Below are 27,465 nucleotides of genomic sequence, written 5' to 3'. Positions count from 1 at the left end.
TTTTCTGTTTTTAACTTTGCTTTTCACCACCTGAAGCGTCTCGCCCCCCCAGCATACCCACGTTAGGAGGCCATCAAAAAATGTGCTTACATTTGTGTTCTGCCTGTTCCCAGCACACAGAGGTTTAACCTACATATTTAAAGGTAAATAATAATAATAATAATAATAATAAAACAGGATAAAACTGAAACTCCTGGAAACACTGGCAGGTTCTCATAAAGCACCAAGCCAGAACCAGCCCAGCACTGGTCTAAGCATCGACTCCCTGTTGGTGGAAATGAGACATATTTAGCACCTTTTTAAGGTCTATTGTCATTGCTCTGATCCTCAAGGCTGGTGTGTACCTCAGTGTCAAAATGTGTTTGTGAAAATGCTGATGTTGAGCTTCCTGTCAAAGACCATCATAAATTCTTAGGCTGTTTACAGAGTTTAACTATGGATAGTGAATCAAATGCTGTTAGTTAGCTCTGCTAATTAAGCTGAAATCTGTTTCAAAATTAAGTTAAACTGTCTAAATGTCACTTGGTCAAAAGGGCTGAATAGTAAACTGTCTGTCCTGCCTGCTGTGTGTCTCTCCATGATGGAGCAGGATGTGTCACGCCCAGCTCGTCCGATCCTCGTGTGTGCCACGCCCCCTGATTATCCACGTGTGCTTTCCCGATCGTGCCCAGCTGTGTCTGATTATTTTCAACCAGTTCTGTCTTTTTAAGTCCACGTCTTGCCTGATGCCTTTGTCTGTCATTGATGTTAGTCTGCGTGAGATGTTTCCCAATCCCCATAACCCAAATAAATCCCTGTTTTCCCTGCTTATGCCTGATTGCTTGCTTCTCTGCCCGTCGCCCTGTCCGTGCTCCTTACCTGCTATCGCCGATCACAACAGGATGTCACTGGTTCTCTTCTTTGTCGGCAGCAAGGGCACTTTTAATGGGGACCATTACAGACTTTCTGTTATATTCGTATAGATGATTTGAGGTTTTAGTATTTTTCTGCCTCATTGACAGAGACCAAATGGCTGAATGCAGATCAGATCTACAGGATAAACTGGGTTTATCATTCATATTGAAGGTTTGTATTTATTGCTGATATATATTTTCTTAAGTATCGTGTGAATTGGCTTACATTTTATACGGCTGTACAAGAGGAAACTAATTCAAACCTACAATTCTCAAATGAAACTATGAAAAGGTTTGGTGAAACGAGCAGTAGTTAACTGTGACTGTGAATTTTAGTCACTAGAGGAAAATGCTGTGAGGTTCCTGAAGGATGAGCTGAAGAAGATCATGAGGTACCTAGATCAGAATTACCCAGAATCCTCTGGGCCTCAGCTGGAGGAGGACAATGACCTGGACTGTGATGGTCAGATGCAGAAGACCTGTGGTAGAGAGGGAGCTCTGAAGATCACACTGTACATCCTGAGGACCATGAAGCAAAATGATCTTGCTGACATGCTGGAGAAGAGTAAGAGCTTTATAACATTATGTACGTGTACAATATTGTGAAAAAATCTTAGGCAGGCAGAGAAAAGGATGTTTAAATGGTCTTCATGTTGGTGTAGAACTACTATATTATGTATGTCAATGTGTGTTTGCCATTTCAGAACCTCTCCCAAAATCACCCCAATATTTGCAGAAATCGTGCAGTATATCCACGTATTTTTTTACTTGACCACTAACACACCTCATGTGGCTGATCAATATCTCATTTTTAAGTTTTTTTAAATTTATTTAATTATTTAATTAAATTAATTAATTAAGTGAGCCGGTGGTGAAATTTAACAAACACATGGACTGGCTGTGGTGCCCCTGAGGAGAGGTTTGGGAAATGAAAAGGGGTTTTGTGTTTTTTTTTGGTTCTGAGCAGATATACACATACTACCCAGATAAATGGCTTTAAACATTTCCTTTGGCTGCCTAAGGCTTATTCACGGTCCTGTATGTGGTGTTCCAGTAAAATACGTAAATACGTAAAAATAGTAAATTTCACATTCACGGTCACATGGAAATATCTGGATATGTATGTGTGAAAAAGTGTGTTTTTGGAAAATATTCTTCCTCTCATACTGGTCAGGATCTCGGTCAGAATTAATGCATTTTCCTCTCATTCCTTTTCAGGACAGCTCATGCTGCAACATCAGCAGGAAATCAAATGTAAACTTAAGAAGCAATTTGAGTGTGTATTTGAAGGGAAAGCTAAGGAAGGACAGCCAACACTTCTCAGTGAGATTTACACAGAACTCTACATAACTGAAGGTGGGACTGGAGCAGTAAATGAGGAACACGAAGTAAGACAGATTGAAATAGCATCCAAGAAAAGGCGAACAGAAGATACTACAGTCAAGTGCAATGATATATTTAAACCCTTATGTGAGCGTGTGACACCTATCAGAACTGTACTCACTAAAGGGGTGGCAGGTATCGGAAAAACAGTCTCTGTGCAGAAATTTATTCTCGACTGGGCAGAAGGAAAAGCAAACCAGGATGTTCACTTCATATTTGCTCTTCCTTTCCGGGACCTGAATTTGATTAAGGGTGAATACAGTCTGATTGAACTGCTTCACCACTTTGTCCCAGAACTGAAATCATTTCAATCCACTGAGCTGTTTAGGTACAAAGTCTTGTTCATCTTTGATGGTCTTGATGAGTGTCGCCTTCCTCTGGATTTTCAGAACAATGAGAGCTGGTTTGATGCAACAAAGAAAACGTCACTGGATGTGCTGTTGACTAACCTCATTAAGGGGAATCTGCTCCCATCCACTCTCCTCTGGATAACCTCCCGGCCAGCAGCAGCCAATCAGATACCTGCTAAGTGTGTCCATCAGGTGACAGAGATACGAGGGTTCAGTGATGCCCAGAAGGAGGAGTATTTCAGGAAGAGATTTAGTGATCAGAGCTTGGCCAGCAGGATTACCACACATGTGAAATCATCAAGGAGCCTCTTCATCATGTGCCACATACCTGTGTTCTGCTGGATTTCAGCCACTGTGCTTAAGAGGCTTTTTAGTGAGACTGATAGGGGAGAAATTCCAAGGACTCTGACTGAAATGTACACACACTTCCTGATCTTTCAGACAAGTTTAAAAAATGACAAGTATATGAAAAACCATGAAACTAAGATTATGGAATACAGCAAGGAATTCCTTTTAAAACTTGGTAAACTTGCTTTTGACAATCTTGAGAAAGGCCATCTCATATTTTATGAGCAAGATCTGACAAGGAATGGCATTGATGTCACTGAAACTTCAGTTTACTCTGGAGTCTGCACAGAAGTCTTTAAAGAGGAGTATGGGTTGTACCAGGAGAAGGTGTACTGCTTTGTGCATCTGAGCATCCAGGAGTATTTCGCTGCTTTATATATGTTTCTGTCAAACTCATCAGCTGACCTCCTGAAGACTGCAGTGGATCAGGCATTAGAGAGCAAGAATGGACACTTGGACCTCTACCTCCGCTTCCTCCTGGGCCTCTCAACAGACTCCAGTAAGACTCTGTTACAAAGGCTACTGGGGCCGACAGAAACCAGCTCACATACCATTAAGGAAACAGACCAATACATCCATCCATCCATTTTCCAAACCACTTATCCATCAGGGTCGCAGGAGGTCCAGAGCCTATTCCGGAAGCCATGGGCACAAGGCAGGGAACAACACAGGATGGGGGGCCAGCCCATCACAGCCGCCCAATACATCCATCCATGCAATTTCCAAACCTCTTATCCATCAGGGTCGCAGCAGGTCCAGAGCCTATTCCGGAAGCCATGGGCACAAGGCAGGGAACAACCCAGGACGGGGGGCCAGCCCATCACAGCCGCCCAATACATCAAGGAGAAAATAAAGGAGAATTTATCTCCAGAAAGGACCATCAACCTGTTCCACTGTCTGACTGAGCTGGGTGACAATTCTCTAGTAGAGGAAGTACAAAGATACCTGAATTCAGGAAACATTTCAGCAGATGACCTCTCACCTGCACAGTACTCAGCTCTGGCCTTTGTGATGCTGATGTCAGATGAGGAGCTGGATGTGTTTGACCTGAAGAAATACATCAGATCGGATAAACAGCACTGCAGGCTGCTGCCTGTGGTCAAGAACTCCAGGACGGCTCTGTAAGTGACGTGGGGATGGGAAATCATGTCTGGTCTGGCAGTAATACATGAATATTGTTTGAAATGTGTAATATATATTATATATTTCTCCTCATGGATTAATAAGTGGGTTTTATTTTGATAATCACAGCTATAGCTGTTTGTGTAGCAGTAGCTAATCTTGACCACAGCCTTTATAATGACTGAAGGTAGTGATGTCACTTTTTGTTTGTTACTACGTTTCCATTCCCATCCAGTCTGCCTTCTGATCACAGCACAGCATCCTAACCTGCTATAGAAACAGTGAGGGCTCTTTATCCACAGGGTGTATAAGTGGTATGTGAGTGTTATTGTCAGCAGGCGTGTTCATGTGATGGAGCCCAGAGCTGGGAGCTTCTGTATGACTGCTGTGTCTGGCTGCTCACTGGCGCCCTCTGCTGGCCTCAGCTGCACCTGGCTGAGGATGTGACGACACATCTAGTCCAGCAGACATAGATCAACATTGTTTAAAATATAAAATTAATATGTATACATGTAATTTATTTCCCCTCTTTTATCAACAAGGTTCCTTTTTAATCTAGTTTATATTAACTGAAGGTAGTGATGTAGTAAAAACAAAAAAGACAAGATTTCCACGACCATCCTTTGTGTAACAAATAACCAAAGATACAGCATCATACAGAATGGTACAGTTTTCATTAATAGTGGGAAAACCACTCATATTCGTTTCAGTTCTGGATGTGCGTGACTCTTTGGGTTCAGACTCTGTGTCCATGAGCAGAAGGTTGCTGGTTCAGATCTCATTTTGAGCCCCCCCCCTCCCCCACAAAACAATGAATGCAATTTCAGTTCAGTTCAGTTTTATTTGTATAGTGTGTTTTCACAACATTACATCATCTCAAAGCACTTTACAGCATCCCTGCCCAAAGCCCCCAGTGAGCAAGTCAGAGGGGATAGTGGCAAGGAAAAACTCCCTAGAAAGACGAAAGCTTGGGAGGAACCAGACTCAGAGGAGGAGCCCATCCTCCAGGGGGCAGCAGAGGAAGCCCTAACCCTAACCAGACTGAAAGGGGGAGCCCATCCTCCAGGGGGCAGCAGAGGAAGTCAAATAATCAAGATGGCAAAGTCCTAATTCACATTATCCCAATCTTAACATGTCAGTCACAAAGCGGGGGGCAGGGAGGTGATAACAAGCGCTGGAGCTGCTTCAGATGGGGGGGCGAACAGTAGTACGGCAGCAGGGTAAACAGGGAAGATGTCACAGGCAGAAGGGTGAGCAGGCCGGAAGGACTCACAGGTAGTGGAGACGTCGCAGGCAGCAGGGTAGGCAGGATATCTTGAAAATGTGGGGTCTCCAGGCAGCATAGCCCAGGGGTTTTAGGGGAAATAAAATGTGCAGTTAGCCAAAGTAGGGGAGACTAGAGGCAGTGCAAACAGTTAGGTGAGTGCAGTATGTAAGCTCCGGCAGATATGACTATGGCAGCATAAGTAGGAGGGAGAGGCAGGTGGGAACGCAGGCATGGGGAGTCCCTGAATGTCAGCACTCCAGTTCCACAAGGGGGTGTGAAGCTAAAGTGACAGACTGACAGTTCAGTTTATCCAAAGCCAATGGCACCGATCCCCACCCAGCTCTACACCTCACACTATAGGTCTGACTGGGAGTGAGCAGTTAGCTAGAGCTAGAACTAGTGTCCCTATAAGCTAAACTAAACAGGAGTGTTTTTAGTCTAGACTTGAATATTGAGAGTCAGCCTGAATCCCGCACATCCGCTGGAAGACCATTCCACAGCTGAAGAGCTCAATAAGAAAAAGCTCTGCAGCCTGCCGTAGCTCTTTCTACCCTGGGTACTAACAGATATCCTGCTCTTTATGATGGAAGAAAGCCAGGAGGGTTGTATAAGGCCAGCAGGTTACTAAGGTATTCTGGTGCAAGGCTATTCAGTGTTTTATAAGTCAATAGCAGTATTTTGTAGTTAATCCGAGACTTAACTGGAAGCCAGTGAAGGGAGCATAGAACAGGGCTAATATAATCACATTTATTAGTGTTTGTAAGAACTCTGGCTGCTGCATTTTGTTCCAGCTGAAGTTTATGTGAGGATCCAGATGGGCACCCAGAAAGGAAGGCATTACAGTATCCAGCCTGGAAGTTATAAAGGTGTTAGTGTTTCCGCTTCATGAAAGGAGAGCATCTTCCGAAGCTTGGCGAGGTTCCGTACAGGATAGAACACAGCTTTAGTGATGCTTTTTATATGAGCATCGAAACATAAATCTGAATCAACCAGAAGACCAAGATCTCTGACCACTGTGTCAGGTTGGGTAGGAAGACCACCAAGGTTGAGGTTGTCAGACTTATTTTGAGTCGCCTTCGGACCAGATTACAGTACTTCTGTTTTTCTGTGTTTAACATAAAGAAATTATTTGCCATCCAGCACCGGATATCTAGTCGACAGTCTTCTAACCGAGAGCTGTGATGCATCATCCGGCTTAACAGATAGATATAACTGTGTATCATCAGCAAAACAATGAAACCCAACACCATGATTTCTGATAATGTGACCAATATATACAGTGTACAGAAGCGGCCCATCACTGATCCCTGTGGGACACCATTGTAGGAATATTTAGCTCAGGTAAATGTTAATATCTCCACCAATATGTTTTGAAATTAATTACATTTGAATTAATTATTCTTTAATGATGTTTATTAACTAATTGTTATGCCGAATGGTTGGTTCCTCCAAACTCCATTGCGAATCCCTGTGAGTCGCTTAATGTGAGACTTACATGGGATTCACTAGTTACCAGTATCGCTTAGTAGCCTGGGTTAGAAGGTTCGTCCAGCGAGCTGCATCAGCAGGTAATGTAAACGATCGGTAATGAAGCTCCCCTCATGGCCAATGAGAGAGAGTCTCGCGATATTTCAGGCGAGTTTGAGGTTTCAGAGCTTAGTAGCCAGATCGCACAGAGGCAGGGACTATTGTGAGCACTCAATGAACGGAGGCTGAAGTGGTGTAAAAGACATGCATTTATTCCTAACTAACACTACAACTAACATAAGACAGACATTACGCTTAACACAAACAATAAGAAACACAAAATAACGGAATAGAACCAAACAGAATGTAACATGAAAATGCAGTGACCAGATTTAAATGAGTAACCTTAAAAGGGAAATACTGTTCTGCAAAGCAAGCACAGTTTGCGGAAACATGACCCTAAAGTCATAAAGCAGGTTAACAGAACTGCTTATGTTGTTAGAAAGACAGGAAGCTGGTTTACTTGTTTGCAGAGTGAGGGGGTCTTGGCAGTAGGTCGCAGAGGTGATGAGCTGAGGGAATGGTAGCACCCAAGGAGGCGCGGCGTCTGCAGCGGTTGTTGGAGTGGAGCCCCTTGGATTCTCTCTCCTTGTGAAGCTTTAAGGTGAAAGGCTCTGTCTTGGTTGCAGTTCTCTGTTGGGTAGCAGGCCTTCACCGGCAGGCTTCAGGAGGGCTTCTCACGGGCTGCTCTTCCCCCGGGGCTTCACTTCTCCTCACTCTGCAGGGCTGATGTTCTCCTCTGCTCCTCTCTCTTCTTCCCCCTGCTCTGTTCTGAGGTGCCATGTTTTATGGTCTAAAGTTCATGAATAGGGATGAGCAGGATTTCAACACCTGAAGCAATGGCTGATCATGTACAGTATTTGGCAGGCTTTCGGAGGGGTGTCTGTGTCAGTCCTTTTGGGATTTATGACTAGATTGGTACCACTTTACCGATGATTTTCATTAAACTGGTGTAACTTTTGATACATACAGTTGCATGGTAACCACTGACCAGATTTGGAATCAGGAGTGATTTTCCATCAGATTAATACCAAACATGCCATACCAGCCTGGGGGGGGTCACACCTCATACCATCTGTATTAATTAATTAACAATTTCTGATATTATGTATGTTAATAAATCCCATCCATATACATAAACAGAGGTTGCTACTTTGGATCATTTGTACGGACATTACATTACATATTCACATTTAAATAGCACATCTTACCCTTAGATAGACGTGCCCGTTAGTTTGTGGTCATACCAATTTAAATTGCACATCTGGGAATAACATATTTTGGTTGGTGTGGCTTATTCTAATTATATACTCTCCAGAACTGATAATATGCACATTAATTCAGTCTTTTAATGCAGAATAGTAGAGGACAAAGAAGTGCTAACGGACCACAAAGATCAGATAAGGGCCACAGAGGAATGTGGAAAAGGGGGGGTTGTTAAACAAAGACAGAAAGAACCTCTGATAGTTAGGAGCCACACTAAGACACCTGGTTACATTATTTAAGTTTCAAGATTCCTCTGGGATAATCATGAGAGCATGTATGCAGGGGTAGCTAAACACTAAAGGCTGAACCTTCAATAGAAACTTTCTTTAGGGTGTTGGGTGAGTGGTATGTAAGGCAGGATGTATGGGGAGGGGGTTGCGTGCCAAGTTGAGGGGCCTCTATCCTTGAGGTCCACTCTGCTGTCCGTAGGTCCCTAAATCTTTGGGCCATAAAAGATGGAATGCTGGCCTCCCTTGTTATCTGTGTGTGTGTATGTGTGAGTATGTGTGAGTGTGTGTGTGTGTGTGTGTGGGGTCACTGACCCCCCTTTTGTGCCCAGGCCAGCGAACACCTCTCATACCAGACTAGGCCTTGTCTCAGGCAGCCTGGAATCTCAGCCCTGTCGTATGTGTGTGTGTGATACTACACCTTATTTGACTTTAGTGATCTTGGAAGATTCATTGTTCATGTGGACAAACTTATAATGATCAGTTAAACAGGAGCCAAACCAAGAGAGGGCTGTGTCCTTAATGCCAACCACAGATTCTAGCCACTCCAAGAGGATATTATGGTCCACAGTATCGAATGCTGCAGTTAAGTCTAGTAATACCAACACAGATATACAGCCACTGTCAGAAGCCATAAGCAAATCATTCACTACTTTGACTTTGGCTGTTTCTGTGCTGTGGTTTGGTCTAAAGCCAGACTGATATAATTCATTCGCATTATTTCTCTGTAGGAAAGAAGACAGCTGGTGAGCAACAGCTTTTCCAGGATCTTTGAAATGAATGGAGATTAACCTATAATTTCCTAAATCACTAGGTTCAAGATTTGGTTTCTTTAGTTCAGGTCTAATAACAGCTAGTTAAAAGGTTTTGGATCATATCCAAGCCTAAGAGACGAGTCTAACACATTTAACAGGGTGGTGCTAATCAGTGGTCGAATCTCCTTCAGGAATTTTGTAGGAATTTGGTCTACGAGGCTAGTAGAGGATTTTCAGGAGGAAACTAAGCTCAAAAGTTCTGATTGTTTCATAAGAAGGAAAGATTCAAAGGTGTCATTATCAGTAGGCATAGGACTAGCAGGAGGCTGGCAGCTGTATGTAGCTACAGACGTGCACTGGATGGTCTGTCTAATCTTTATTTTACCATTACAAATGTAATAAAGTCATCACTCATAAAAGCTTGTGAGACTTGTGAGTTTAATGTTGAAGAATTCTGTGTTAACCTAGACAGAGATTCAAACAGGAATTTAGGATTATTTTTGTTCTCTTCAATGAGTCTGGAGAGGTACACAGACCTCGCAGTCTGTACTTAGAGAGGCTCCTTCCAGGTAGATCTGAAAACTTCTAGTTTAGTTAAGCCCCATTTGCGCTCTAGCTTGTGTGAAGCCTGTTTAAGTTACGCGTATGATCAGAGCACCAGGGGACAGGTTTCTTATCTCTATGCTTTATCTTCTTAAGCGGAGATACAAGATCTAGGTGCTGTGAAGCGATTTCTCCATGTGCACAGTTACCCGTTCAAGTTCATTTTCACACAGGGCTTCAGATGTAAGGGTGAAGGACTGTGGAAGTTGGTTGAGAAACACTGTTGTAGTTAATGAGGCAATGGAACGTCTGATACTGTACTTTGGACCTGAAGCAGTAGGTGTCTAAGTAGGTGTTGGGGTGTAATGTCGGTTCCTTCACTATGAAACTTGCCAAAGGGGGGGGTGACCTATAATATATTTTGCCGAGCTCAGGGGTAGGAACAGACAACGGACAAGCTTTTAAAGCTAATTAATAGTCAGGCTGAGTTCATTTAAAAACTGTTAATGGTTTTTTATATTTTAACTCGGGCTGGGATTCATAGCTGGATTATCAAGGCTGTCTGCAATTTTCTTACTTTGTACAGAAATTAACATTCGTAAGTGCTTGTCTTGTTCATCCCTCCACATAAGTTATGGGGTCTGCTGTTATATGCTGGCTGGCGAAAAATAATACCTGCTTTTGTTTCTAGTAGAATAGATTGTCTGTTTCACATCTACTACGAATTTTAATCTATGATTTAATCTATGATAATCTATGATTTTAAAGGTCATTTGCTAATTTTAAATATTTACAGGGTTTAGCTCTGTCCTGCCTCAGTAACATGACTGTAAGGTATGTCCCAGGCAGATCAGGCAGATCATCCGGCAGTAATTTACTGATTATTCCTAAAACCCGGCTGGGGAGGGAGGGGGCAGCTTTTAGTCACTATGGTGCCAAACTCTGGAACTCTCTCCCAGAAAACCTGAGAGCTACTGAATGTCTCAGTACTTTCTAAACTAGGCAAAAAATGGGAAGCTCAAAATTCCCACCAGAAAGATGCACTTGAATGGCTGACATTCTGGCTGCTGACTCAGAGATAGAAGTTGGTGATGTGACAATACTGAACTTACAAGAATGGCGAACGCATGGTTACTGCAGGGGACAATGCTTGTGAAATTCTGTGCAATGTTTCTTTTTAACTGCCTCAGAATCTTAGGTTATAAAGCTGAACTGAAAGCAAATCATGAATCTTTCTGTTATCTTGCTTTGTATGTAGCCTAAGCTCGTTTCCCCAGCAAAGACGATAATCGCCGGTTAGTCACTGTCAGATATCGACACCGGGATACTTGTCTGATTACGCTCATTACTGATAATATCGTCATATCACCCAGATGTAATTGGTGATTTGACATGTTCCCAGGTATAACAATACAGGGAGAAAAAGGATTTTACTCATGGGATCAGGAATCCAAGTGCCAGTTGCTGCTGCATTAGCTGCTGGGAATGTTCACATCTCCTCCTTTCAGTGATACGTGTCGAGTGTAGGGACACCTGGCAGAAAGATGACTAAGGACTGCACTGGAAGCACTGGTCTGACTGTTATGGGAGGTTCACGTCCATCTTGCTGTTGATGTGTTCCTATGTATTCCTATAGCTTGTACTTAATGTTTTTACCTCTAGTTTTGAGCAAAGGTGCACTGACTCACAATTAGTGATCATGTGACTGCAGCAGATTGTCAGGACGCACAGAACACTCTGCAGACTATAATTCATTTTGAAGTGTAAGCTGTGCTGCTAATTATACTGAAAACAAATGCTTATTGTACTGCTTTGTATTTTACTAATGTGTAGGATGTGTATATGTCTGTCTCTTAAAGTGTTTTCTGTTTCAGGCTGAACAGCTGTGATCTCATAGATAAACACTGTGAAGTGCTGTCTTCAGCCCTAAGATCAAACTCTCCCCCCCTGAGAGAGCTTGACCTGAGTGATAATAACCTGAAAGATTCAGGAATGAAGCTGCTCTCTGCTGCACTGGAAGATTTACACTGTAAACTGGAGATATTGAGGTCAGTATTACTGGGTATTCTACACTCTAAACTGGAGATACTGAGGCCAGTACTGCTGGGTATTCCACACTGTAAACTAGAGATACTGAGGTCAGTACTACTAGATATTCCACACTGTAAACTGGGGATACTGAGGCCAGTATTACTGGATATTCTACACTGTAAACTGGGGATACTGAGGTCAGTATTGTGTGGTGGCTGCTCTCTGCTGTACTGTAGGATCTCAGCTGTAAACTGGAGAAGCTGCAGTGAGTACAGAATATGCATTTTGCACAAAAGTAACTGGACAGCAAGAAAACCCACAATGCCTTTCAGCAGTTACATAGTAAACAAACACAAACCGCTTCTGTTTTCTTCTCCTACTTCCTTATATCCCACAATCTTATCAGCCCTCGATCCATGCTAGAAATAATTAAGCAGGGAAGCAGGAAACATCCATTCAACCATATAATCCATGCAAAACATTTGTGTTGGTTAGCAAACTTAACGGCACTGTTACAGATAAACATGTTGACTTTAACGTGTTATGGACAAAAAAATAATGGACACCAAACAGAATCGGAATGATTGTTAAAATGATTTTTAATAATTTAATTCTTTTCTGAAAATCCATTATGTCATGGTCCCTATTCTCCTCATTTGAATACAGTGCTGCAGTGTAAAAAGTGGATTTAAAAGTGTTTAATCTTTTTAAGGGTGGGCCGGTGTGAACTCACAGAGAAATGCTGTGAGGCACTGGCTTCAGCTCTCAGATCAAACTCCTTACCCCTGAGAGAGCTGGACCTGAGTAACAATGACCTGCAGGACTCAGGAGTGAAGCTGCTCTCTGTTGGACTGGAGGACTTACACTGTAAACTGGAGATACTGAGGTCAGTCTGACTGGGTATTTCAAACTGTAAACTGAAGATACTGAGGTCAGTCTGACTGGGTATTCCACATTGTAAACTGGAGTTACTGAGGTCAGTCTTACTGGGTATTCCACACTGTAAACTGGAGTTACTGAGGTCAGTCTTACTGGGTATTCCACACTGTAAACTGTGGGTAGTGAGGTGAGTATTACTGGGTATTTCACACTGTACGCTGGAGATAAAAAGGCGGAACATAGCTAGTGATTTCAAAATAAAGCAGGAGTATCAAAGTCTGCAGGTTGACTTAAAAAATAGCATTAGACTCGCTACAGTAAGTGGAATATCGAAAGGAAGATTGCATTGGAGGTTAAGGATAAAATTAAAAGTTTCTTCCAATATTTTAACTCCAAAAGAGCTGCAAAAGCTGAAATCACTCATCTGCAGGATAGTAAGGGCCTTATAATTGAAAATGAAAATTTATATAGTAAATGAGTTTAATGATTATTTTACACGGGTGTTCACAGTAGAGGACATGATTAACTTACCACCATTTAGTTCAAATACAGTGTCGTATATAAACAATATACAGTCCCTCCACAATTATTGGCCCCCTTTTAAAGATTTGTAAAAAGGGTTAGAAAAAAATCCACCTTTTGGCGAAGCAGCTTCATCTCACACTGAAAAAAAATAGAAAAATCCAACCTTTCATTGAAATAAATTTATTCAAAGAAAAACAAATCCTTCATCAAGAAATTATTATTTTCAACAAAAACACATGTGCCACGATTATTGGCAGCCCTGCTTTTAATACTCTGTACAGCCTCCTTTTGCCAGTATAACAGCACTGAGTCTCCTATGACATTTTATAAGGTTGGAGAATACAGAGCAGGGCATCTGAGACCATTCCTCTTTACAGAATCTCCCCAGATCACCCAGGGTCCTCGGCCCTCTCTTGTGCGTCTCCTCTTCAGCTCAGCCCACAGGTTTTCAGTGGGGTTCAGGTCAGGGGACTGAGATGGCCATGGCAGAAGCTTGATTCTGCGGTCAGCTGACCAATTTAATGTTGATTTGGACATGTGCTTAGGATCACCATCCTGCTGGAAGATCCAATGAAGCCCCAGTTTTTGTTTCCTGGCAGCAGCAGCCAAATTTTGATATAAAATGTCCTGGTATTTCATGGACCCCATAGTGCCATGTACCCTAACGAGGTTTCCAGGGTTTTTGGAGGAAAAACAGCTCCACAACATCACAGAACCTCCACCATATTTTACAGTTGGGATAAGGTTAATTTCATTCTAACCATCCTTCTTTTTACACCAAACCCCCCTTGAATGTTTATTGCCAAAAAGCATTTTTGTTTCATCAGATAGTTGAATTTGATTCCAGTCAAAGTTGTATAATGTTTTGAAAACTCCTGGCACTAACATTTTAAGTAACTGACAGAAAAAGCTTCTTTCTGTCATACCTTTCAAAGCGTCCATACCTCAATCCCCTCATAAGTATGTCTGCTAGGTGGAGTCGAAGGTGCATCATAATCCTGTTATAATGAACTCGCTTATAACGGAATATCGTCTATAACAAACGAGGACTGCCGGTTGTGCACCTTTAATAACATGCAGATAAAGCATCGGATATAGCGGACTCGCATATAATGGAGTGTGTGTGAGAGTGTCTGTGACAGTGTACGTGTGTGTGAGAGTGTCTGTGACAGGGTACGCGTGTGTGAGAGTGTCTGTGGCAGGGTACGCGTGTGTGAGAGTGTCTGTGACAGGGTACGCGTGTGTGAGAGTGTCTGTGGCAGGGTACGTGTGTGTGAGAGTGTCTGCGACAGGGTACGTGTGTGTATGAGTGTCTGTGACAGGGTACGCGTGTGTGAGAGTGTCTGTGGCAGGGTACGCGTGTGTGAGAGTGTCTGTGGCAGGGTACGCGTGTGTGAGAGTGTCTGTGACAGGGTACGTGTGTGTGAGAGTGTCTGCGACAGGGTACGCGTGTGTGAGAGTGTCTGTGACAGGGTACGCGTGTGTGAGAGTGTCTGCGACAGGGTACGTGTGTGTGAGAGTGTCTGTGGCAGGGTACGTGTGTGTGAGAGTGTCTGCGACAGGGTACGTGTGTGTGAGAGTGTCTGTGACAGGGTACGCGTGTGTGAGAGTGTCCGAGGCAGGATACGTGTGTGTGAGAGGGTCTGTGACAGGGTACGCGTGTGTGAGATTGTCTGCCGCAGGGTACGTGTGTGTGAGCGTGTCTGCGGCAGGATACGTGTGTGTGAGAGTGTCTGAGGCAGAATACGTGTGTGTGAGAGTGTCTGTGACATGGTTCGCGTCTGTGAGAGTGTCTGCGGCAGAATACGTGTGTGAGAGAGTGTCTGTGACAGGGTTCGCGTGTGTGAGAGTGTCTGCGACAGGGTACGTGTGTGTGAGCGTGTCTGTGACCGGATACGTGTGTGTGAGAGTCTCTGCGGCAGGATACGTGTGTGAGAGAGTGTCTGAGGCAGAATACGTGTGTGTGAGAGTGTCTGCGACAGGGTACGCGTGTGTGAGAGTGTGTGACAGGGTACGCGTGTGTGAGAGTGTGTGACAGGGTACGTGTGTGTGAGAGTGTGTGACAGGGTACGTGTGTGTGAGAGTGTCTGTGACAGGGTACGCGTGTGTGAGATTGTCTGCCGCAGGGTACGTGTGTGTGAGAGTGTCTGCCGCAGGGTACGCGTGTGAGAGTGTCCCAGAAGTGTTCTATTGGATTTAGGTCAGGCGACCGTGCGGGGCAGTCAACGCTATCAATTCCTTCATCCTCCAGGAACTGCCTACATGCTCTTGCCACATGAGGCCGGGCATTGTCGTGCACCAGGAGGAACCCAGGACTCACTGCACCAGCATAGGGTCTGACAATGGGTTCAAGAATTTCATCCTGATATCTAATGGCAGTCAAGGTGCCGTTGTCTAGTCTGTAGAGGACTGTGCGTCCCTCCATGGATATGCCTCCCCAGACAATCACTGACCCACCACCAAACCAGTCATGCTGAACAATGCTGCAGGCAGCATAACGTTCTCCATGGCTTCTCCAGACCCTTTCATGTCTGTCACATGTGCTCATGGTGAACCTGCTCTCATCTGTGAAAAGCACAGGGTGCCAGTGGCCGACCTGCAAATTCTGGTATTCTATGGCAAATGCCAATCGAGCTCCATGGTGCTGGGCAGTGAGCACAGGGCCCACTAGAGGACATTGGGTCCTCAGGGCACCCTCATGAAGTCTGTCTCTGAGAACACAATCAGAAAAATTCACACCAGTGGCCTGCTGGAGGTCATTTTGTAGGGCTCCAGCAATGTTCATCCTGTTCCTCCTTGCACAAAGGAGCAGATACCAGTCCTGCTGATGGGTTAAGGACCTTCTATGGCCCTGTTCAGCTCTCCTTGAATAACTGCCTGTCTCCTGGAATCTCCTCCATGCCCTTGAGATTGTGCTGGGAGACACAGCAAACCTTCTGGCAATGGCACGTATTGATGCGCCATCCTGGAGGAGTTGGACTACCTGTGCAACCTCTGTAGGGTCCAGGTATCGCCTCATGCTACCAGTAGTGACACTGACTGTCACCAAATGCAAAACTAGTGAAAAAACTGTCAGAAAAGATGAGGAGGGAAAAATGCCAGTGGCCTCCACCTGTTAAACCATTCCTGTTTTGGGGGTCGTCTCATCGTTGCCCCTCTAGTTCACCTGTTGATAATTTCATTAACACTAAAGCGGCTGAAACTGATTAACAACCCCCTCCGCTACTTAACTGACCTGATCAATATCCCAGAAGTTTAATAGACTTGATGCTATACTCTGATTAAAAAGTGTTCCTTCAATTTTTTTGAGCAGTGTATATTAATACATAGATATGAATGTCCATACATACACAGACACACTTTCATACATATCTGTAATGATTGCAACATACAATACATGAATCAAACAGTAATAATAATAATTAATAAAAATAACAGCAAAAAAGTAAGGGGGCGGTGGGCGTTGATGTAGCTTTTATTCACAAAATAGTTTGCTGCAAACATCAGCAAACATACATCCATCCATCCATTTTCCAAACCGCTTATCCTACTGGGTCGCTGGGGGTCCGGAGCCTATCCCGGAAGCAATAGGCAGGGAACAACCCAGGATGGGGGGCCAACCCATCACAGGGCACATTCACATACCAGTCGGGCAATTTAGCAACTCCAATTAGCCTCAGCATGTTTTTGGACTGTGGGGGAAACCGGAGTACCCGGAGAAAATCCCACGACGACATGGGGAGAACATGCAAACTCCACACACATGTGACCCAGGCGGAGACTTGAACCCGGGTCCCAGAGGTGTGAGGCAATAGTGCTAACCACTGCACCACCTTGCCACTCCCAGCAAACATATAAACAACCAGAATTCTAGAAAAGTTCTTTATATTTGAATGAAATAACAAATTAAACACTTTCAAGTCACATGAGCCTATATTTTATTCACAACAGAACATAGATAATATTACAAATGTTCAAAGGCCGAAGACCTGTATTGGTTGCCCGTGGTCTTCGGGCCCTCAGACGACTCTGCATCACTCATCGGCATGATTGTGTCAATGACATTGCTAAATGGGCCCAGGAATACTTCCATAAAGCACAGTCGGTAAACACAATCCGCCGTGCCATCTGCAGATGCCAGCTAAAGCTCTATCATGCAAAAAGGAAGCCATATCTGAACATGGTCCAGAAGCGCCGTCGTGTCCTGTGGGCCAAGACTCATTTGAAATGGACTGTTTCAAAGAGGGAAAGTGTTCTATGGTCAGACGAGCCCAAATGTGACATTCTTGTTGGTAATCAAGGGCGCCATGTCCTCCGGGCTAAAGAGGAGGGAGACCTTCCAGCGTGTTATCAGCGTTCAGTTCAAAAGCCAGCATCTCTGATGGTATGGGGGTGCATAAGTGCATACGGTATGGGCAGCTTGCATGTTTTGGAAGGAACTATGAATGCGGAAAGGTATATAAAGGTTTTAGAATAACACATGCTCCCCTCCAGAGGATGTCTGTTTGAGGGAAGGCCTTGTGTATTTCAGCAGGACAATGTAAAACTACATACTGCAGATATTACAACAGCATGGCTTCGTCAGAGAAGAGTCCGGGTGCTGAATTGGCCTGCCTGCAGTCCAGATCTTTCACCTATAGAGAACATACAGTAATTACCTGTGACACCCATGGTGCACTGTGAGCAGGTATACAGGCCAACAGAGCATGCAGATAATTACCTGTGACACCCACTGTACACTGTGAGCAGGTATACAGGCCAACAGAGCATGCAGATAATTACCTGTGACACCCATGGTGCACTGTGAGCTGGTATACAGTCCCACAGAGCATGCAGATAATTATCTGTGACACCTATAGTGCACTGTGAACAGGTATACAGGCCCACAGAGTATGCAGATAATTATCTGTGACACCCCTTGTACACTGTGAGCAGGTATCAGTACTGACTACTTTTTATATTGAGTCACATGTTTTATGTGAATTACTTTGTACTGAACTGAAGGCCAGTATTTGTCACTGTGAATATGTTGTTGCAGACGTCCATCCAGAAATCAGAGCTGGGGGAAAAGATAAGGTCCTTATTCCAATTAATTTTTGGTACAAATATCAATGTGTCTGTCGCAGATGGAGGATTATATATTCTAGAGGTTTCTTTTTATTTTTAAGTTGCAGAATGTTGTCTCATCTGAGGAGGATTCAGTGTATTATGTGTGAGGTTCATTTTGGTTTTGATGCTGGATTCAGTTAGTGAATATTAGAAAAATTGCTTATTCTCAACTCGTATTTATGGATTAAGTCTTCGAATGTCATGAAATGACTGTTACTGAAAAGGAGGTGGAGATGTGTAATCCCTTTCTGTCCCCGTGAGTGATAGTGAATAGTGATATTGTGAAGTAGGAAGTCCAGATTATTCCAGATTGGCGTGTATTTACAGGGTCTGAGAGTACAGTTAGTGATTTTAATGGCTTTCCACTGGGCTGTCAGTGCTCTGGAAATGGCAGCACTGTGTTGTTAAAGCAGTTTTGTTTCTTTAATGACATTTTGAGTAAGTCTGCATGTCTGAGATTTTTACAGTACAGCTGCTCCTGCTGTAACCATGAGCTGCTGTTTCTGCTGTAGTGTGACCATTTAGTTAAGTCTTGCAGTTGATTTGCTAAGTAATAATTAAGAAAAATGAGCTTGTAATCCAACTTGAGATTTATTTTTCTGTAATGTGGAATGTTTGATTTTGAGTTTTTGTTTTTCCAGCAAAAATGTGACATTAATGAGTTTGAAAGAATTTTTCTGAATTTATTCTGGACGAGTAATTTGATTTTTATTGATTTAAGTGGGAGACTCATCTATTGTTTTGAATAAGGGGGCATAGTTGAGGGTAACCAAGTCAGACAGCCTGTGGGAGATGTAGATACCCAAGTACCGGATATTTCCAGTGTGAAATGGACCATCCTGATCAGCTGAATCCCAGGCATCGTCAGACAGTGAGAATATTATGTGTTTTTTTCCAGTTTATTGTGTAGTTTGATAGATTTGAAAAGGTATTAATAAAATAAAAATTTCATATTTTGAGGGTTTCATAAAAACAGCAAGATATCATCTGTATAGAGATTAATTTTGTGTTGTTATTAGTATGAATTCCATTTATTTCACTGTTCTGTCGTATTGCTGCCACAATTGTTTCTATGAAGATGGCTAACAGTGAAGGAGAGAGTGGGCATGCAGGCCGTCTTCCCCGTCGAAGTGTGAATGCAGGTGATGTGATCCCATCTGTGACACTGTAGCTTTGGCTGAGGTGTACAGTATTTTAACTGAGTGGGTGAACGACTCTCCGAAGCCAAATCTATGCAATGTATTAAAGAGGAATGTCCACCTGACTGTCAGATGCCGTTTCTGCATCTAATGATGTAATCATGGTTTTAGTATGGGTATGCTGAGCAGTCTAGACTAAATTAAATAATCTATAGATGTTGTCCGAGGCATGTCTTGTCTTGAAAATCATTACAAAAGCTCTCGCCACTCAGTTACAGACAGTCATTCCTACTATAATCCATCCTGATCAGACAGATTTCATCAAGTTATTCATTAATGAGAGTGGCGGGTAACTGGAGGGCTGTGTTGGGTCTTTATCAGGTCTCAATAACACTGTAATGGCCGGTAACTGGAGGGCTGTGTTTGGTCTTTATCAGGTTTCAATAACACTGTAATGGCCTATAGATTTCTGCAGGGTAACCATCCGGTCTGGCGATTGGTTGTTAGGCATTTGGTTGAGGACCTTATGGAGTTCTTCTGATGTTAATGGTGCATCAAGCAGAGGTGGAGATTTCAGGTCCAGGGAGTACAAATCCAGACCAAGATTTTGTTTCAACAAACCAGTTGAGTCTCTGTGACTGTGACTCTTTATATTCATCAGGTTGGTTGAAACAAAATCTTGGTCTGGATTTGTACTCTGGACCTGAAATCTCCACCTCTGGCATCAAGGGCATCTGCTGTTTCATTGGTTAATATGGGTAAGTCTAGATTATTTTTAAATGATTCTATATCAACTGGATCTGGTTCTGAGAAGTATAGGTTCTTATGTTCAAAAGATGTTCAAAAGATGTTAATTTTGCGTGATTATTGAAATATTTATTAGAGGAGTCACTTTTGCTTAAAAGTAATGCTTGTAATGGTCAGGTGATCTTATTTATTGTAGATTTTTTTCCCATCTTTCTGCAGACTGTCAGGCTGTAGAGTCACAGAAGAAGGCTGTTCTTCCCTGGCTTCAGCTCTGAGGTCAAACCCCTCACACCTGAGAGAGCTGGATCTGAGCTACAATCACCCAGGAGACTCAGGAGTGAAGCTGCTCTCTGCTGTACTGGAGGATCCCAGCTGTAAACTGGAGAAGCTGAAGTGAGTACAGAGTGTGTGTCTGACACGCTACAGATACTTATGCATGTATGTGAAGAAGAGGCACCAATAAATAAATGGATACAGCAGTACTATGTCATTCTGCTTCTCCTATAGTGTGGATCACGGTGGAGAGTGCAGGACCGGACCAGGCTTACAGAAATGTAAGTGTCTTTGCATGTTTTTATTAATAATACCATGAATACTACTGTATGTTTTGGTTGTATTCACACAATTGTTGTGATGAGTGGCTTTTTGCACTGTGTGTAGATGGATTTCCATGTTTGTGTTTAGGTGAGTTTCATGTCATTTTAGACAAACATCCAAACGCGAAACTTAAAATCAAAATCATCACCAAAACACTATCAATTAATTTAATCGGTTTTTAAAATATTTTTTGCAAATGCTTTATTTGCAAAGCTGCTTGTATTATCTTCGTGTTTGTGTGGGAGTGTAGGATGGTTAAATATATTCTGAATTAGTTATACATATTTAATTTCACAAAAAAAGAATCCTTTGCATTTGTTCTTTTTGCGCATGCCGTGAGTGTATGTGTTTTCTGTGTGAGATTCGTTAGTATTGTCCTAAGGAGGCACCTGTAGGCAGTGAGACCGGACTCTCTCCTCAAGTGCAAAATGTGAATTTGCATTTTTACAGGGTGGTTCTGGAACATTCCTTAAAATTCATGAGAGAATATTACTGATTGGTCACTGAATCCCTTAAACCAGGGGAGCCCAAATCCAGTCCTGGAGGGCCAGAGTCCTGCACATTTTTGGGTTTCCCCTCATTTAACACACCTGATTCATCTCCTTGTGCTAATAACCACACAGCTCTTGAGCTGAATTATTTATGGTGGAACAGGGAAAGAACTTTGCTACACAGGGCACCGGCCCCCCAGGACTGGATTTGGACACCCCTGCCTTAGGTAGAAGAAACAGGCAGCACAAGTCGATGTTAACTGGCCAATGAGGTAGTGCCCCTCTCATAAATATTAACACTAGATTTACCGAGTTTTTATTCTCTGCTGAGAGTCCCAAGGTGTTTGTCACCCCTGCTGTGATTTTCACAGGTCTTCAGCCCCATCCTCCTCCTGCTTTTGTTGTGCAAACACACCCATTACCTGTGAGGCCTGGCGCATTTGCATTTTTTACTCAGAGTAGCTCAAATCCAAGGCAGGCTAAACCTCTGTGTGTGACATGGAAACCTTCACAAAAGTCTGCCATATCTATACCAAATATCCCACACGCTGACTGACCTGCAAATATGAAAGACGCACATTCACAAAATATATGGAAACACAAGTCTGTGTTATTTATAAAACAAATTGAGTGAAAATAGAATGAAAAGTTGCTAATAGCATGTTTTCATTTTATTCATTTCATTCTAACACTTCAGTCTCCAATGCATGTTTGTATATAAATGTCATAAGCTGAGTGAAGTCATGGTCCATGGCTCATACACATACAGAATAAAATGTCATTTCATTTTCATTGGCCATCACTGAATTATAACACCAAAAGTGAATTTTGTTTTTGTGTGATCTCTCCAGCTTTGCATGTTTGGCTGTTCATGTAAAAATTTATGTATCCGTGCCTCAGTTCCAGGTTCATCTCTTCGTCATCTTTCTGCCTTTTGTCTCAGTGGTTACTGTCCCACACAGTCTGTCTATCTTTCAAAGTCTGTGTTTGCAGCGTTTGAAAACCCAGTGACCATCATCCCTGTATTTGGCAATGGAGTTCCTTGGCTAGAAGAATCGGAAACAATCTTCTTTTTCCTTTCCACCCTGTAGATGCTTTGTACAGAACGTAGGCATTCACGGCCACCAAGTCCAGCATGTTGTAAAACACAGCTACTGGCCACTTGCTTGTTGCTGCTCGTACTGAATACATGCGCGCCATTCTAAACACTGACGTGGAGAATTCCTCTCCCTGTGCAGTGTCCTTTGCCAATGGAGGAAGTTCACGGCAAACGTTATTCACCATGCCCAGTAAAGTGAAGCAGTCTGTGTGACAGTGACAGTGAGGTGAAGAAATTGTCCATTGTGACATTTCTCCCGTCATCCAGAAATGACTCCATCAGACTCATGACCACGTTCTCTGCCAGCCTTCACCAAGAACTGTGCTGAAAGTTTCACTCCAGGAGAACACATGAACATAGATGTACAGCTGTTCTCGACCAAGGTTCATTGTCCATGCAGTATATTTACATTTACATTTACAGGATTTGGCAGACGCCCTTAGCCAGAGCGACTTACATAAGTGCTTTGAGACTCTGCAATGAATTTCCGATGCTAGCTCAATAAGGACCCCAGCTACGAATACTATCTCTGAGAACGCCATTGAGTAGTGCAGAATCCATCCATCCATCCATTATCCAAACCGCTTATCCTATTGGGTCGCGGGGGGTCCGGAGCCTATCCCGGAATCAATGGGCACGAGGCAGGGAACAACCCAGGATGGGGGGCCAGCCCATCGCAGGGCACACTCACACACCAGTCACTCACACATGCACACCTATGGGCAATTTAGCGACTCCAATTAGCCTCAGCACGTTTTTGGACTGTGGGGGGAAACCGGAGTACCCGGAGGAAACCCCACGACGACATGGGGAGAACATGCAAACTTAGTGCAGAATTTTTATTTTATTTTATTTTTTTAAAACACACACCAGAAAAAGAGTCGAGTAAGAATATAGAAGTTCTACGTCAGGTATTTCTGAAAAAGAAAAGTTTTGAGTCGTCGCTTGAAGACATTCAAGGATTCAGCTGTTCGGACATCTAGGGGGAGTTCATTCCACCAATTAGGTGCCAGGACAGAGAAGAGCCGAGACGCGTGTCTTCCTTGTGCCTTGAGGGGAGGTGGGACCAGTCGAGCAGTGCTGGAGGATTGGAGAGATCGTGGTGCAGAGCGGGGTGTGATGAGGTCCTTTAGGTAGGATGGTGCCAGAGAATTTTTGGCTTTGTATGCGAGCATCAGTGTTTTGAATCTGATGCGTGCAGCTACAGGAAGCCAGTGGAGGGAGCGCAGCAAAGGAGTGGTGTGGGAGAACTTGGGAAGGTTGAAAACAAGACGAGCAGCTGCATTCTGAATCAGTTGGAGGGGACGGATGGCGCTCAGTGGTAAACCCGCTAGAAGCGAGTTGCAGTAGTCAAGGCGTGAGATGACGAGGGACTGGACGAGTATCTGGGTAGCCTGGGTGGAAAGAAATGGACGTATCCTCCTGATGTTAAAGAGGAGAAACCGACAAGAGCGAGAAAGACTGGCGATATGTGAGGAAAATGACAACCGATCATCTATGGTAACTCCAAGGTTTCTAGCAGAAACCGAAGGACGGATCAGGGAATTGTCAAAGGAGATCGCAAGGTCCTGGAGGGGGGATGAGTCAGCCGGGATGTAAAGCAACTCAGTTTTACTAGTGTTGAGTTTTAGCTGGTGAGTGGTCATCCAAGATGAGATGTCTGCCAAGCATGTAGAGATCTTAGTGGAGACATGAGTGTCTGAGGGAGGGAAGGAGAGGATGAGTTGAGTGTCATCGGCATAGCAGTGGTAGGAGAAGCCATGTGAGGATATAACTTCGCCAAGAGATTTAGTGTAGAGGGAGAATAGGAGAGGGCCAAGAACCGAGCCCTGAGGGACACCGGTGGAAAGACAACGTAGAGTAGATATGGATCCATTCCATGTCACTTGGTATATCGCATCCAAGCCGGACAAATTTGGGATCAAGTTCTGGATGGCCACGGATTTGGAGACCAAATACGTCTGCAACGTGTCCCCTAACTTGGGAAAGGACCCCAGTCACCAGAAAAGGGAGAGGCTGGCAGAGAACATGGTCATGAGTCTGATGGAGCCATTTCTGGATGACGGGAGAAATGTCACAACGGACAATTTCTTCACCTCACTGGCACTGTCACACAGACTGCTTCAGCGCAAAACAACACTACTGAGCACAGGGAATAAAGTTTGGTATGAACTTCCTCCAATTTCAAAGGACACTGCACAGCAAGAGGAATTTTCCGCGTCAGTGCTTAGAAGTGGCAGTGTCTCCTTGACAATTTATGCACCTAAAAAAACAAGATTGTGTGTGTTCTGAGTTCTTTGGACCAAGATGTGGCGATCTGTGAAGGCAGAAAGAGGAAACCCAACACGATAACAGACTATAATCACATGAAGGTATGTGAATGTGTGTATAATTTTACATCAGTGCTACAATGTTTTCTGATATGTACTATACAGGCCTATATAGAAAGAAGGTAGAAAAAAAGCAAATACACTCATGACTCTCTCTCTCTCTGCTGTTATCGTGTGGTGTAAATGTGTTGGACCAAATGGCGCGCATGTATTCCGTAAGAGCAGCAACATGCAGGTGGCCAGTAGCTGTATTTTACAACATGCTGGACCTGGTGGTGGCAAATTCCTACGTTCTGTACAAGGCATGTACAGGGTGGGAAGGCAAAAGAAGATTATTTTTGAGTCATCTAGCCAAGGAACTCCATTGCCAATTTATGCCACAAAAGGCTATGGGGACAGAGGAAGGCTGCTGCTGTGCCAGGACTTGTATGGACAACTCAGTGTCAGGTACAGGAGAACTGCAACAGAAACCGCAGCAGGTTTACCAGTGCAAAGTGTTACAAATTCACTTGCGCCAAATGCAGGGATGATGGTCACTGGGTCTGCAAACACTGCAAAGTTTGAAACACTCAATTTTTTTTATAAATAAAACAGACTTGTGCTTCCATATATTTTGTGAATGTGTGTCTTTCATATTTGTAGGTCAGTCAGCGTGTGGGATATTTGGTATAGATATGGCAGACTTTTGTGAAGGTTTCCATGTCACACACAGAGGTTTAGCCTGCCTTGGATTTTAGCTGCTCTGAGTAAAAAAATGCAAATGTGCCAGGCCTCACAGGTAATGGGTGTGTTTGCACAACAAAAGCAGGAGGACAATGGCCCAAGAAACTCTCAGCAGGGATGCTAGTAGGTGTTAGGCCCAGGGAATTTACGCAAATTTGCGTAGATTTGGCAGTTCTAGTGTTAATCAGCCAGCCAATCGTGTAGGGCTTCACTCATGAATATTAAAAAGTTCTCCTGATCCACGGTGCTAAAAGAAATTAGCGCCCGGGACACACTGGATGTGCGGCGGAAAATATCAAATTTCATTTCGGCGTCCATGTTAACAGATTAGAGCGGCCGCGTGCGTGCGCGAGATGCGGGGCTCACGCCTCGCGGCAGCGGCGCAGCAACTACAGTCACGCGCGCGGTAAGCGGTTCTCTATGGAAGCGTATTGCATTCATCTGGGAAAAATTAATTCTGTTTTTCCGAATTAATGAGATAATAATCCCGTTTTTCAGAGCAATATTTTTCTGAATTAATGAAAACCTTCCTGTTTTTTATGATGCGCGCACGATCTGTGCCGGAATTATCGTTTATATCAGAATCCAGATCCAAATGTTTATTAAATATCACTTTAAACGTGTAATAATATTACTTAAATATTCTGTTATTGATGGCCATTTTCGAGCCGGACGCGCCGGAATTAGCGGTTTGAAGGAAAGACACTGACTTTAGCATTGATCTCTGGTGCCGTTTTGTGGTAAATATGCTTGTGATGAATATGTCTGATGAATGTCGCTGCTTTGTCATTTTTTAATTAAATTAATTAAGCTGTTAGTTTAGCTCGCGCCCCATTTTGGCGGCTCTTCCCGCCGCCGCCGCGCGCCCACTTTATGTTTCATAAACTTCAGTTCCCGCTTCGTTAGGGGAAGCTGTGCTGTTTTTATATCGTACAGAAACATAAAGTACAGGCAGCCTGATGGGATTAATAATTCTTCCTCCTGCCTACAGACTCCTGCCAGCTGATGCTGGATCCCAACACAGCAAACAGATTCCTGTCTCTGTCAGGGGGGAACAGGAAGGTGACAGGGGGGGCAGAGCAGCCATATCCTGATCATCCAGAGAGATTTGACAGCTGGAGCCAAGTTCTGTGCAGAGAGAGTCTGACTGGTCGCTGTTACTGGGAGGCTGAGTGGGATGGAGATGGAGCCTGGATAGGAGTCACTTATAAAGGGATCAGGAGGAAAGGAGGGAGGGACTGTGGGCTTGGAGCCAATGACAAGTCATGGATGCTGTGCTGTGATACTGACAGATACTACGTCCGGCACAATAAGAAAAAGACTCTCATACCCATAAAGCCCTCAGGCTCCCGCAGAGTAGGAGTGTATCTGGACTGGGGGGCTGGTGCTCTGTCCTTCTACAGAGTCTCCTCTGATGGACTGACCCCCCTGCACAGATTCACCTCCTCATTCACTGAGTCCCTCTATCCAGGGTTTTGGGTTTATAGAAACTCCTCAGTGTCACTGTGACATGTTGCTGGTTCTGCTGGCAAAAACGTAAAATCTCTGCTTTTTAACCTTTATAATACTTTTTACTCTGAAATGTACAGAACTGTGCAAAAGTCTTAGGCAGGCAAAGAAAATGATGTTTAGATTATCCTCCTGTTGGTGTAAAACTATGATATGATGCCTGTCAAAGTGTGTCAGCTTCGCCATTTCAGAACCTCTGCTAAAATCATCCTAGTATTTGCAGTGACCGTCCAGTGCAGCCATGTATTTTTTGACTTGGCCACTAGCAGACCTCATACAGCTAGTCAATCTCTCACTGACTTTTTAAAGTGATATATTTCATTATTTAATTGAGCTGTTGGTGAAATTTAACAATCATGGAACGGCTGAGGTGCCCCTGAGGAGAAGTTTGGGAACTGAAGCGGTGTTCATCTAGCCATCCAACTAGATATCTGTCACGGGTCGAGGGCAACGATCGCGAGCAGAGAACGGCGATCGTGCGGAAGAAGCAAGCAGACAAGCGGGATACGGGAAAACGGGGGTTTAATCGGGGAACGGGGAGCAGGAGACATGGAACGCCAACTAACATCAATGACAGACAAAGCAAACTGGGGAGACCAGGACTT

General features: G+C 43.8%; 1 protein-coding gene across 1 annotated transcript in view; it reads left to right on the top strand.

Moving 5' to 3' along the window:
* Nucleotides 1–27,208, top strand: part of LOC125727173 (NACHT, LRR and PYD domains-containing protein 3-like) — a 43,932-nt gene extending 16,724 nt beyond the window's left edge. The window contains exons 4-11 of the mRNA XM_049003883.1: nt 1,002–1,065; nt 1,230–1,458; nt 2,112–4,095; nt 11,556–11,729; nt 12,425–12,598; nt 20,331–20,504; nt 20,619–20,665; nt 26,343–27,208. Of these exons, the coding sequence (XP_048859840.1) occupies nt 1,002–1,065; nt 1,230–1,458; nt 2,112–4,095; nt 11,556–11,729; nt 12,425–12,598; nt 20,331–20,504; nt 20,619–20,665; nt 26,343–26,860 (3,364 nt within the window). The 3' untranslated portion in view covers nt 26,861–27,208. The remainder of the gene's footprint in view (nt 1–1,001; nt 1,066–1,229; nt 1,459–2,111; nt 4,096–11,555; nt 11,730–12,424; nt 12,599–20,330; nt 20,505–20,618; nt 20,666–26,342) is intronic.
* The last annotated feature ends 257 nt before the right edge of the window (nt 27,209–27,465 follow it).

This window comes from Brienomyrus brachyistius, unplaced genomic scaffold (genome assembly GCF_023856365.1).
Source record: "Brienomyrus brachyistius isolate T26 unplaced genomic scaffold, BBRACH_0.4 scaffold90, whole genome shotgun sequence".
Classification (NCBI taxonomy): domain Eukaryota; kingdom Metazoa; phylum Chordata; class Actinopteri; order Osteoglossiformes; family Mormyridae; genus Brienomyrus; species Brienomyrus brachyistius.
This window is presented reverse-complemented; position numbering and strand designations above follow the sequence as displayed.